Source organism: Pollachius pollachius (genome assembly GCF_949987615.1).
Source record: "Pollachius pollachius genome assembly, chromosome: 16".
NCBI classification, from domain to species: Eukaryota; Metazoa; Chordata; class Actinopteri; order Gadiformes; family Gadidae; genus Pollachius; species Pollachius pollachius.
This window is the reverse complement of record NC_136949.1, coordinates 16,909,472-16,923,661: the sequence shown is the minus strand read 5'-3', so window position 1 is coordinate 16,923,661 and position 14,190 is coordinate 16,909,472. Positions and strand designations below refer to the sequence as shown.

Here is a 14,190-nt window from a genome sequence, read left to right as displayed (position 1 = left end):
CTCGAGGTAATTACAATCATTAATGTAGTAGAGAACTTTGCCTGTGATTTTATAAATTTATAGAAGCCTTGCCTTAACAAAGCTTTGGTTTAAAACACAACACTGGTTAAAGTTGAACCAAGTCAAGCCACAGGAAAAGCCCCAAACATAAGTTATCCAATTTCCTTCCGAGTGCTTATTTGCAGTTTCACCTGACGCTTGCCTTTATTTTATTAGCAAGTGCACTTTGTAAAATGATGCCAATCGGAAACATGAACTGCAATCGTTTGTTTCGTTGTAGATGGTGGTGGGCTTGAGGTGTAGGTGTAGTTCTGGTTGGTGTGTTGCTCTGCTAGGATCACGGTCCAATAGAAGGCAGCCAGCCTCCCCTATGAATACATGGTCAGCTGAAGCCACTGCAAGGGAACCACAGAAGGGTCCATTAGTTAGACGTGTAGAATCAGACGTGTATCGTGTTTGATAGTGAAAAGCGTGGGACAAACGCAGTGTCTCTCATGACACCAACTGCTACTGTTATCCAGGTTATGGTTAGTAAACTACTAGTGAAGATAAGTGTGCTACCATGGCCCTGGTGTATGTAAAGGTAGCAGACCCACGATTAGTGAGGGTTATGAGCGACCGCTGTGAACAGGGTGATTCTCCTACCTCTAGGACGTTGAGCTTGATCAAACCATCTCCGTCTTTGTCAAAGGCATGGAAGGCCCCTGAAAAATACCATTGTATTGTCACTCTGAAAGTAACACCATCGAAATGTATATTTATAAATCTAGATCTATATATCACACACACACACACCATGTTTGTTCCTAATTACTTGAAATACTTTGTTTCTAAAGACAAAAACCTTGAACCAACTTGGGCCTTTTTTGATTTGTGCGGGGAAGACAGGTCTGAATAAAAAAAAAAAATTAGTGTACTTACTGAACATTCCTTCTAGCCTCACAAAACAGCAGATGAAGCTGTCAAAGTCAATGTTGCTGTGTTCGTCTGCATAGCGCATGGCTAATATGTCGTACAATTGCTTATTGAGGTGGAATCCTTGGTGAGGAAGGGATAACATGGAGGTTAGGGTAATGGTGATGCCAAAGAAGGTTGAAAAGTTACTTTAGATTCATTCACTTCACAGATATAAAAGATAAGCCTTAATGTGAGATTCAGGGAGCAGGTCTTGCTGTTTGTATAATATAGGTAACCTACTGTGGTGGATAATGGTAAGTAAATGGAAAACAAATTGTATCTTAAATATATATGAAATTATATAATGTTGTATATATTACAATATAATATTGTCCATACCGGCGTCATTCACAGCGTTCCTCATTTCGAAGCTACTGATGGTGCAGGATTTGTCTTTATCGTACTTTCTGAAGATGAGCTACAGATGGATAAGACTGTTAGGATAGGACAATATAAAAAACGAGGTGTGAATTGAACTGGCTTCCTACCTGCCACTGTTTGATTTTATTCCACAAGTGTTTGAATTCTTGTAGATTCAGCTTCCCGGTGCCATCAGTCTGCAGAGGGTTAAGTTATGACCAAAACTACATTTTCCAAATATGGTTGGACCGAATTTACAGTCCTCAATCAATACTTTTAGATGTTTGGTCTATTAGCTACAGCTCAGTAACAGGACTCATGATTGCTTTTTAAACGGCAAACTCTGTAGCTAATATATGCAAACCTGGGTGAGTACAGTTCAATAACTACCTTCTGATGTCCACTGAGACAACGTTCTCCAGGGCATGGAGCTTATTCTCCATGAGCTCTGGAATGGATTGTATTTGTCAATACAAAAGCTAAATGCTTTCAGTTTTATATAGAGCTGATCATGATGTACTCAGTAGGAGTCTAATGCATAACGTCTGTTCATATTCCAGCTCTGTGACTAGCAAAGTCTGATTGTCTTCCTCGACATGGATTGTCCTCTGAGCCCACCTCCCACCTCTGACCCTGCCAAAATGTGTGTGGGAAACATAGTCACAGACGCATACGTTATTGAACTGACAATCCAGCAAGGCCAGCCAACCTTAACCGCTCTGCCTCAGGTGACCAATACGCCCTGGTCTGCCTTCAGGGCTCCTGAAAGGATACGTCCATCAGGGCGATCATGCTCCGACACGTCTCCAGGCTGAAGCCCTCCATCTTTACCTGGTTGTCTGTGGGAACCGATTGGGAATTGCATCTCAATTTGAGTCAAAGCAGCAGTTGTAGACTGTTGTAAATTGTGTTTATATTTAATACTTTCTTCCCTTCTTACGTTTGTCCAGCACCCTCTTCATGACAACTTTGAGCTCAGTGGCACAGATTTGCATGTCCTAGGAGAGGAGAGAAGTTGTAATGTATCCATGTATTTCCTTTTGCTATTTTCATCTTCTTCTACCTTAGTTCCACATATCAGTTGATCCAGTGTTAGTAATAAAGAGTTTGTGAGATGACAACTTGGATAGGGCATTGACCGCTGTTACCAGGGACTGAGCCTGGCCCCATATTACGCACCTCACCAGCGATCTGTCTGTAAATGGCCCTGAAGGTTTTGTCCTCTTCAGTCTCCTCTGTTGGTTCAGGCTGGCGGGAGGATAGATGGGGAGCAAGAAACAGTCAACAATTGCTCCAACATGAAGTAAGTGAGTTAATTACAGAACTACTTTGACTTTAGGCTAATTACACATGCATACATATTGCCACCAGTAGTGTCTATGGTAACCTTTGAGAATCCAATGCTTTGCTATGAAACATCAGTGCCAGTCTGAAAACACAAATGGTGGAGACCTCCTACTATGTAGACTGCACACAGGTCACAGTTCAACACAGTCTTGCTGTTAATATACAACTACTCAAGCAATCCAAAGAACATATTTGTAATTGAGTGTAGATAGTTGCGCTGTTGTGTCCTAAAGCGTAGAGAAGAGAGTTAAATTGGGGGGAGGGGGAGGGGGGGGGGGGGGGGGGGGGGTGTTTTAACATATATATAACTATTTAAATATGAATGGCATAACATGAACTCCACATGCACATGCACACTCCACATGCAACAGGTGCAAATTGGCCCCTGGCAGTTTTTTATAACCAGATTGTCATTCAGCCAAGACTAGGCTTGAACTCCAGGCAGCATGGTGACGATTGAATTTCAGCATCGTCAGTCTGCATTGCGACGGTGCAAAAGGTCACAGGGCTGTCAGTTAAAGAAGGGCTGAGTGTTTACTGCAGCATGAGGATACAGTTCTTGTTTGTGTCTCTAAAGAAACCCAAACGCATACTTTGGTCCTCTCCTCTTCCACACTGGGAGGAAAACCATCAGCAAAACGTCAACACACACTTGGGTCCTCTCCTGTTCCACACAGGGGGGAAAATCATCAGCAAACCATCAACACACCTTCTTCTTCTTCTTCTTCTTCTCCCCCGGAATGCCGCTGTGCTCGATCTCCTTGTTGGCCTTTGCTCGGTCTGACACAAACACGATGGGCTGCAGAAGAAAATAAGCATTGTGATCAGACTGAAGTATCAGGGAGGATAAATCGTTATACAGAAACGGTGAACATGTTGAAGGGCAAATGTTATTATCAAAATTAAAACAGTGAAGAGAAAAGAAGTTGGGCACACGCGGTTAGGAAGTTTTGACAAAAGTTAAGAGTATGGCAGCCATAAACTACATGCTTTACCTTTTCTATCTGTTTCTTCCCTGGCTGGGGACCGGTAAAGAACAGTGAAGGTGGAGATCAGTGAGATGAAATGAGATGGTTAGTGGTTAAAGGGAAATAAGATTTCTAATTTGTTATTAAAAGGAAGTGAAAATAAATAGAGATGGAAAATTTGAGGAAAATTGTTGGCGACACAAAAATAACCAAGAATGAAATAAAGTGATAGACAACGGCATACTCATGAACGTATATGTCAGAGAATGTGTATTAGAATGAGTTTGATCCACAGGAAAGGTTTAAGGAGGTATTCAACTTTATTGAACCTGCAATCTTCTGTTGTTAGATAGTGTCCGGACAACATCTGACAATATGACCTCCCCAAAATACAACTCCAACCAAAAAATACATCTACAGTATATCAGTCTATGTTGTGCGCCAAGACTGCAAACATCAAGTGGACATACCTGTATTTGATCTGATCCAATCTCCTCTTCAACCTCCCTAGCAGAAGAAATCCAGACCAATATCAGGATTCAGCACAATTATTTAAATCCACTTCACTGTCAACAATGATTGCAATGCTTTAATGTGCAATGCTGCAATGCTTGTAGCAATGCTTTAATGTGCAATGCTGCAATGCTTGTAGCAATGCTTTAATGTGCAATGCTTTAATGTGTTTTCCAATCCTTACTCAGAGGTGCTCCTCTTCTCAGAGAACACTCTGAGGATGAACTCCCCCTCATTGTGGGGGTTAAAGGTCGTGGGGATGACCACGTACTCCCCGGGGGGCAGGCGGAAGCGCTCTGTGATCTCCCGCAGGTTGATGTAGGCCTGGCACTTGGCCTTGGACTTGGTGTAGAGGAAGAAGTCTTTCCCCAGATGTTGTTGGCAGCCACGCATCTGAGAGTAGGCAGGACATCATAAACGTTACACTATTTAAATTGATCATTGATTGGACCCAAAGAGTTGTCTTATATTAATCTCAATATTGAGTTTAAATAATCATAACTAGAAAGTGCATTTCCTGCAGAAAATGCGGTGAGTGCTGTAGTGCAAGGTGAGGTTGAAAATATTTTTTTTAATAAAGCCACATAGATTAAGACATAAAGAAACGTTAAATGGCTTAAATCAAGTGAAGGGATTTGAACAAAAGTTCAAAAGTCTAAATGGAGTAAACAATGTAAACATGCACACCGTTTAAGAAAAAGTAAATGGTTGGAAACAAATAAAGTGACCGCTGAATGAAAAGCGCAAAGCATTGCTAAAAATGCAGAAATGTAAAATGAATTGAACTGAAGAATCTGAAACGTCAAATGTATTGCCCTACACTGTGTGTGTGTTGAGCCCTGCATGCAGCACTCACCTAAATAGTATCTGAGTATAAATATACAAGATACTTGCAGAGGATTTGACTGATGTGAATCTCATCTGATCTTATTTAACAACTAAGTCTGGCTACCAATGGTACGCAAATGAAATTACTCTTGTAGTTGACCATCCGTACTTGCTTATTAGCACCATTCAAAACAAGAGTACAATTGATTAGTGAAATGATTTGGATCGATTCATGGGTGAAGGTAGAACAGTGTCGCGTCTTCCTCGCAGATCTTGATCTCTACAGACCCATAGGCATGTGAATCCTCCTTCTCCATCGATATCATACCTCCTTTGGCACCTGCAACAAATCACAACATATGCATGAAACATGGGCTCCTCCTTTAAACTCAATGAGCCATTTTGTTCCATTGATGTGTTTGTGTGTCAAAACTTGAACCCAAGTTGAACCCAAATAGTGAAAGGGTGCAAAGCCCCAATGGGGCTGCTACCTTACAAATATCAAAACACCCCACAGTGCAATCTGTCTTAATCGAGGTCTGTGCGTGCTGTGGCCCCTGGCGGCTCTAAGCACCTCGTAGATGGAGAAGCCGATGGTGTAGAGGCTGGCCCCCTTGCTGCGCTCCTTCCGGCGGCCCTTCTGCATCAGAGCCACCACGACCGTGCACGCCCTCTTCCCATCCTCGGGGTCGTCGTCCTCCTCGTACAGCATCATGCGGTACTGGGGGTTGGTCCAGTATGTGTCTGTCCCCAGAGAGGAGAGAGGTGAGAGGAGCCAACACTGAGTTTTAATTAAATGTTTTGATTATCTAGCACTCTGCTTCAAAATCATCTCCTATGCACGGTAAAATACAAATGTCAATAATGAGTACAACAGGCTTTAAAGGAACACCAAACCCGATGACCACACGTCTAAAACCTTCCTTTGTTCTGGGGCGTGCGACCTGCGCCCCTATAAAAGCCCCATGTTTCAGTTTCACTAAGCGGAGGTCAGGTGTGTCACATCAACGCTTCGTCTGCAGGTCACCAGGTTACCGTTGCGGCCAGATACAGGCTGTGTATGCAGTAGCATGTGCTCAATCTAGAGGGGCATCGTCTAATGCCAAACAAGCTCTCCAATTTGTTGCTGGTGTGGGTCTTCCTAGTTAACACTAGGGCTGCGTTGCAAATCGCATACTTTTTCTCTTTACTTGTAGTACGAACTGCAGCTACCCTAACAAAGTACAATTGGGGCACACAACAGGAGATTTCACTATTTATTACACTTGTAGTGCCACCCATCCCCTTTTGCGGGGTCACCCGATGTAACGTATCTCCTGCTGCGCATAGGATTGTGGGGCAGAATAGCCCAAAAGCATGCTGGCTTGCATACTGCGAAAATGCGACCGGATGTAGTACAACATCCTGGTATTTCTTGCATACTGAATTTTCCATACTATATATTGGGACATACTAAAGATTTTCTGGCATAGTAAAGTAGTATGGTAGCATAGGCAATGGAACGCAGGGTTAGTAGGATTCCATACTGCATTCAACAGTGTTTAAACACTTTAAATTAGAAACATACACATCACTGATGAAATAATGTGCACAGTGCTGATGAGACACAGACACTAGGAGGAGCCAATCGGTCTTCATGTTTCAGGTGACACCAAGAGGGGGATAGGGGTACCTGGGAAGTTCCTGCAGCCCCCCGCGGAGCTGCCTCTCACCCAGCGGCCCTCGTTCACCGCCACGCTCCAGCTGTTCCTCTCGTCACCACGCAGGGTGTCGGGGGTGAGGTTACACATCTCCAGCTTGGTGTAGCACTTCTTGAAGTCCTCAAAGGACATCCTGTGGAGGGGAAGAAGCGGAGGAGGAAGGTTGAAGCACAGGATCTGTAATGCAGAGAGTGGAACAGCATTTGATTCAGAACTCACCAGAACTCACTCTCCTGGACGGTCTGCTTCAGTAGGTTGTCTTTGTCAGCAGTGGATATGGTGGACCACTCTTTGGAACTGAGAGCATAGTACAAAACTAGTCAATCAATCAATTAGGGAATTGATATAAGACCTTAACGGCACAAGCATCGATGTGATGAATTAACTAAGATCTTAGAGCTTCTGAAGGAAGCATTGGTTTTCAAAATGTGTGTGTTTGACTAACCATGCAGCCAGGTTTGCTGTCATTAAGCTAACATAAAAAACGTTATTTGAGAACTTGTGCCAGGAATCAAACCAGAGTCTCTAATCCCTCCAGTTGAAGCCATTCGATTGCTTAGTCTCTTCAGAGGGCTCTTACTCTGCACACCACTGTCCCTTCCAGAGCACCCAGCCCCAGGGGTTACGCAACCGAATGAGACGGATCTGGGAGTCGGTTCCCTTTTCATCACACTGAAAAAACATCAGCCCTGCAATTAGTATTGAACACATTTTTACATAGAGAAACATCCCAAAATAATTACAAATATAAACACTGCTTTTTTTTTTTTTACCTCTGCCAGACCTATAACAGAGTAGGCATGCCCTCGCACTAGTCCATGAGAAGTGCGGCTTTCCATTTGGCCTTGTCCCATCACCTGGACAAAAAGAAAAACAAGGTCAGGGACAATCATTGAGAATATCCTCCTCAGGGACCATCTCAAGCTGATCTATCTGATTGGCTGTTGATGCTGACTCTCTTCTCATTCATGCTTTGCTGCTTTGATTGCAAAGATAATGTGTCTTTCCCTTCATGGGTAAATACAGCATGTACTATTAATACTTGAATAAGCGATTTCTGTTATTAATATAATATTTTGCTGCCTGACCTTTCATTTCATGTTTGGTTCCTATAAGGACTGTTTGACTGTACATGACGGTGCATTGTGCTCAGTGACACTGTACACCCACGTCTATGGAGCAGCCCATGAGCGAGCCTCTCTCCAGGGCCTTCTTCATGATAGAGTACAGGTCCTTGGGGGCCTCCAACAGGTCAAAGTACTCGGTCACGCCCCCCGTGAAGTCCTCCATGGCCTCCAGCGTGTTGCCACCTTTCAGAGCCTCGTAGGAGCCGTGCAATCTGAGGTAGGAGCCCACATTCATCACAACCCAGACATCAGACGTGGCCTGCCGTTCCTCAGCAGAGGAGACTGCTCTAGTCAATTTTGAGAGGAACACGATTAGACGCATGCTGCGAGAACTGATCAGGTGTCTTTTAGTCATCGTCGGGCTGGGAAACCTGAGCCAGGTTGGATGGGTTTCCACCTGGGACCCTCGGACATGACCTAATTTGTTGATTCCCTCTCTGGATATTAATAGACTCTGTGTGGGTGGTGTCAGACTTACTTGGCATACGCTTTCTCCAGGAGAGCGCTCCAGTATTCATTCTTCCGGAAGGATTTGGTGAACACCAGCTTGTCGTTGAAGGTGGGGACGCGGTCGTCAATGATGACGTCAATCCATTCGCCGTAGCGCCAGAACTGGTCACATCAAAAAACAGTTTTTCACATGCTGTTTTTTGGCACAAAAGTCTAAACATGGTGTAGACATGGGAGCTATGGGGAGCAGTGCGTTCTCATGTAATGTGTCCATCAGCTTGGGGAACTCAGGGAACTGGAAGGATTCCTGCTTGCACAACTTGTGTTAAAACTGCTAACTTCTGATGAAGGCTTGTGTGTTGAGTCTTAGGCCATCACATATATTCTGTCAATCTACAATGCTTGGACATGACCTCGAAAACATTAGACATAGACCGCTCAAACTTGTTCTTGCATGAGGAGGTCATATTATTGTTCACCACTGTTTCCAGACTTTTTCTCAATATCTGTTTCAATATAAGCCCAAACGGGTCAGAGCACCTGGAAGTGGAAGATGCCGGCATAGTTCTCAGTGAAGCTCTGGTCCGGAGGGATGACCCTGTACAGCAGCTTCTCGTTCAGAGTCAGACACGCGATGGCAGCCAGGAGCCAGCAGTCACCTGTCCACCGCAGGGACACGGAGACACCACATGCAGGGCATGAGCTCACCTTGTCGGATCATTGGGGTTTAATAGGATTGGCAAGTTGGCACAACAGTCTTGGACGCATTTGCGTTTAAGACCTAAGTCATCCCCTGGCTACCTCACCTCACACCCACCCCCTAGCTGTCAGTGCTGTACCGGGCTCTGATTGATACATTCAACCCTTCTACATAGCACATACTTTGGCAGTTTGAGGTGAGAGGTGGCAGGTCTCTCTCGCTCCTTCTCGCAATGGCTTCCATATTGCATTGCATCTGCTTGTCTTCAGCCCACGTTCTCAAGCACATCCATGTCATCAAGTGCTTATCATGACGGAGTGTACTCTAAACATGTCATGCTTCACTGAACACATTATTAGGTTCAAGAGGCGAAATCTTTGTTGCGATGGGAAATTGCACATCCATGTGGTGCACATATCAGCTTCTCCCCCTTACACTCTGGACATGTTAAAAATAAGATTTTGTTGGGGGGTGTTGGTTGATGGCAGTAACCAATGACTAATTATAATACACTTAGCTTCAACAAGTTCAAAAACAAGGATGTTATTGTTTGCCAGATGGTCCTCAAATGCACACAATTAGCTGGTTTCAATGAGTTTATATGTTTCATACACATATAATTTCTGATATACACTCCTATCAAATATTGTCCCATTTCATAGAATTAATTCATTGACAGCATTCATCTATTTTGTAAATTGAATTTACATTTAAAATATTACCTAATTCTCCTTGACAGATATCTGATCTGTTGGCTCCATCTATGATGAAGTGGGGATTTCCACAGATTTCCTGAAAGCAGAATTTGATGACTGTAACTTTCCATCTCTGTATGAGTGAATATGGACATCTAGGCATAGACACACATTTGATGTTGAACATGAGAGGAAGGTCAAACATAAATCAAAAATTGAAACATATTTGCATACATTATTTTCATTAACTTAATGTCCACCAACACTTTTTATCATAGGATTGGTTTGAATGACTAAACGTCAATCACATATTACTTTAAAAGTACCACGTGTCAGAATTAGATATCATTTCTCAATACTGGCCCCTCTGGCCAGTAAGTGAACTGCAGCCTCCATGAGCGCCTGCATTATTGGGAGTTTCAGACCTGTTTAGAGGCAATAACGATCATATGCTAATGCTAGTTCTAATACATAATAAACATAACAGGCTGTTCTACGCAAGGGAGAGAGTTAGGGAAGGTCTAATTTTTAAGTTAAATTACAACTTGTTCATATATTTAACAAGTTTAAAGGGATTTATGGTTAAATATCCTACACGTAGTCCCTTTAATGTGAACAACATATTCCTCATTATCTTCATCATGGTTTCTGCTGCCAACAATATCCGATTTAAGGAATATTACACTGTACACTATAAGATTTCTTTTGCAATAGAAATAAACACATAAAATGTGTGATGCCACTTATTGTGCACATTTACATCACAGCTAATTAACAAGTTAAGGACTTGTCCCTGTGGTGAACTGTGCAGATTGGATCATAACTTGTAACTTGCCCTTTAAAATGTTGGATATTGGTGCCATGAAGAGCTATAGCTAAATGTGTAAATAACAGTTGTTCCAGGTCAAGTGCTCCTGATTCCTGCAGACAAACGATGGATGTATGCCACTCTTTCTGATAGCTGTAAGAGTCAGCTATGTTCAGAGGACTCAAGTCCAGCTAAAGCCATTCAGCATATGCTGTTTTTAAGGGCCGAGACTGCATGGTGTTGTTCTTCTTCAAATGTTTTAGACTTTACACTTTAGGCTGCAGCATGAAATGTCATGTTCAGTTTCATTATAAGCATTTCTTTATTAGCAATAATTGTGTACCCATAATCAAAGTAACGTTTGTAAGAATGTTTTATGGTCCAATGCAAAGTCCCAATGAATAATGGGTGAGTGATTGAAACGAATGCCAACCTTTTTTGTTGTGATGTTTACCAACATTGTAGTGGATGAGAGGTTGACAGGTTTAGCATATCTTTAGCACCACCTCCTTGTGAAAAATCAGGCTGTGAACCTGAGTGATCCTTATGACCCTTGTCCTGATACCAAGTTACACTTTAGGCTTAAAGGATAAAAGAAGGAATTTGTAAAGTGTTACTACTTTGCACTCGTAATTTAACAGTATCTATTGCAAAAACAATCCAGCCATGTGGATTTTCCTTTGCAGTGAATTCAAATCCATTGCATTGTGAAATTGAATGCCCTTCAGTTGTTTGCAACTGAACCATCAATAACCAAACTATATTGTATTGAACTCTAAGCGTCTGGTCTTAATGGAATGCAGTATAATAAATACATGAGACAAAGTGCATTTTGTTTACATCAAGTAACATTAAACGAGCATGGGCATAATAAGTTGTGTATATGTGATCCTGAAGTGAAGTCTCGGTGGGCTTGCTATTCCACACTCCCAACAGATCCCATCATGCTGAATACAGCACTGCTGGTCATCTGTGTTGGTCAGCTGTCTGTGACTCTAGAAGGTGATAACCCCGAGAAATGTATTCACCACTATGCTCACAAATCACTCTACACCCCCCACAACTCCCCCCAATCCACTGTGCCGGGAAATGTCTAACTGCATGGAGAGTTAGAAAGCGTTTGAGTGTTATTGAACTCCATAAAAAAAGCAATCAAATTAGAGAATAGAACAATTATTGTTTTGAAAATACCATCATTGATCCTGTGAGGGCACTCACCGTTGGACGCTTCCATTCAAACTTCATGGGGCTTTTACAACTGTAATACAGAGAGGAGTCGTCTGCGGGGAACAGGGGGTCTTCAAACAGCACTTTCTTGTGCACATACTTGTCCCGCAGTTCCAGAAAAGTCTTCAGCCGCTTGGCATCTTTGACAGTCTCGTTCCTGCTGAGGATGGCAGCGTAAATTGAGTTGGACCCCACAGGAGGATAGTCCAGTTTCCCGTCAGGTCCAACTAGTGCCTCCGTCTCCAGGATGGTTCTCTCTTCAACCACCTCCATGACCATAGTCCTTTCTGGAAGTCTCCCTTCTCCTACTGGATCCGCTCGTGGCTCTGCCATTTGCATTCAGGGTTAAAGAGGATACTCTGAAAGCTGAAAAGTTAGTATTTGCAGAAGCAGAGGATGGACTTGCAACACAGCCCAAGACACTTCCCGTGTCCACTCAGTACCGTCTATTCTCTCCCAGTTCCTCAATTTATTGTGGGTGCTCAAGCAAAAGCCCCAACTGAGCCTTGTATGTCAGCACTTGCATTTGCAGTGGCCTGTCCGAGTGTGAGTGCTAAATATAGGCCTCTTCGTTGAAGAAAAGGGAGGTGGCTTCACAAAGATTTTCACTCTCTCCATCTATCTATCTATTCTTACTAGACCTATCTATCTATATATATATATATCCATCTATATGTCTGTATCTTCTTGTCTGTCTGACTGGCTGGCATGGCTGACAGTAGATTAATCCAAAGCAATGGCTTTGTACGTGTGTTGAATAACTGAACATTATATGTGTGTAGCAATGTATTTTACTACACACTACCTAGGTGACCTTTGCTTGGCTCCTCCAAACACAAAGGACGCAAGGTGGTAATGTTAAAGCCGGTTAATTTTAAGTTTTAAGTTTCATTACCTGCAAATTTTAAGTTTTGCAGGTAATGAAAATGGAAAGGGTGCTCCACTGCCATGCAGGAGATGGCTGGTTTAACAGGCGTGCAGCCTCACCCATCCCCAGAGTCCTATCAGAATAGCCAGGTGAATCTTTGTTAACCAGCCATCATCCACACACACCCCCAGAAAGTTTAGTCAGTTCTTCAGGTTTTAACATTTTGATGGTGTGATTATGATCAGGTCTGTCTTCGTCTTCTGCCTAACTGGTGAGACATCTCAAGCCACGATTTTTTAATGTTTCCAATTTTCTTCTTCCCCCCAATGAGCACTTCTCTGCAGGGGGTTCATTAGCCACGCCTGCATCCTGTTTTTTTGAGACTGTCGTTCGCCTGGTCTCTGTAAACTAAAGTGTTCAGACCGGGACAGACCATTTAGCTGTCAGCCATATTTGGGCCTTGGAGAGTTTGCAGTTGAGGCTATCCACCACGTGGGTGAGTGCCTCTCCATGTGTTCAGATCATTACCAGTAAGTGTGCACTCCCTGACACCTTCCAAGCTCCTACCTTGTTGGTGATCTCCTATTTCTGAACCGACCGATCAACCATGACTAATATTTATTTGTCATGAACAGCATACCGAGATTGGTCATTTTATGCTTCCTTCGTAATTGGTCAATACATGTCTTTGATATCCAGGGAGACTCATCAGCCAGTTACAGCAAGTCATGAATTAGTGATCACCAGTTCTAAAATACAGTAGTGATAGGCTAGGAGTGACTAAGGTAGATCCTGGTAACAACAGCAGAGCATTGAAAATGATGACAGCACAATTCCTTCTTATTTTTGCATTGATTGAGTGTTATTGTCATTGAGAAACATTTGATTAGCCTACACTCAGTCCGTATACAATTGAGTAATCTAGCACATACTTGTGTCCAAAGTGACTGACAGTGAATTCAACATGGGTTATTTAGGGGCGAAGTCACGCATCCTACTCAATGGTGCCTCCTACTGGTAGCATGAGCACTGTTGACATCGCCACTGCATACACAATCCTAACCATTGAGCATTATGATATCCTGATGAATAATATAGTCTAGTGGTGGTCAAAGATGTCCACATTTCAGGTGGCCATATGCTCTACCATCTTATTTTCCTATCCTTGCTATTATATTGTTCTATAGGAGATTCTCAAGGCTGTTGAAAGTATGGGTGCCCAATATAAGGAAACCCCGAATACAATAGTAAATATTACATGCCAGGACACAACTGTAAATAACATACATAATTAAGTGGAAAATATAACTATGTTTTCCTTCCAGTGGCGTAAAGATGGAAGGCCTAGGGGTTGATCATTGTCTGTTTTCCTTGTTTCGTAAGGCCTAATTAAGTGCCTGAGATGAATCACGTGGTGTTATTGTGTTAAACTGCACTGCTGTAGCACTACTTTGAAAATGCCTTTTGCAATAAATAAAGGTTAAATAAAATAAAATCTCTTATTCTTATTCTCACCAACAGAGAATGAACGGTGGCATCAAAAAATAAATGAGAATTATTTGAAGCTCCAAAAGGGGGATAGGTCCATGTGTCTGGCAACTCTGCCTGTGACGTGTCACGTGACGCTCCCTCATATTCTGTC

At 42.8% G+C, this 14,190-nt stretch overlaps 1 protein-coding gene across 3 annotated transcripts; it reads right to left on the bottom strand.

Moving 5' to 3' along the window:
- Positions 1-32: 32 nt before the first annotated feature.
- Positions 33-12,019, bottom strand: capn3b (calpain 3b; the record flags this gene model as incomplete). Of its 3 annotated transcripts, XM_079753853.1 has the most annotated exons (22): positions 33-395; positions 646-704; positions 922-1,038; positions 1,297-1,375; positions 1,446-1,514; positions 2,092-2,156; positions 2,258-2,315; positions 2,497-2,565; positions 3,374-3,463; positions 4,103-4,139; positions 4,330-4,538; positions 5,302-5,313; positions 5,548-5,717; positions 6,646-6,806; positions 6,893-6,970; positions 7,254-7,345; positions 7,447-7,530; positions 7,844-8,012; positions 8,279-8,412; positions 8,791-8,909; positions 9,673-9,742; positions 11,672-12,019. In XM_079753853.1, 22 exons carry the CDS (start codon positions 12,017-12,019, stop codon positions 369-371), a joined length of 2,316 nt encoding a protein of 771 aa, XP_079609979.1. In that variant the 3' UTR covers positions 33-368. The 3 variants fall into 3 exon arrangements, 1 of the variants encoding a protein (XP_079609979.1); XR_013812537.1 differs by lacking the exon at positions 33-395 and having other exon boundaries at positions 1,278-1,375; XR_013812538.1 differs by lacking the exons at positions 33-395; positions 646-704 and having other exon boundaries at positions 976-1,038; positions 1,297-1,364.
- Between the last annotated feature and the right edge of the window lie 2,171 nt (positions 12,020-14,190).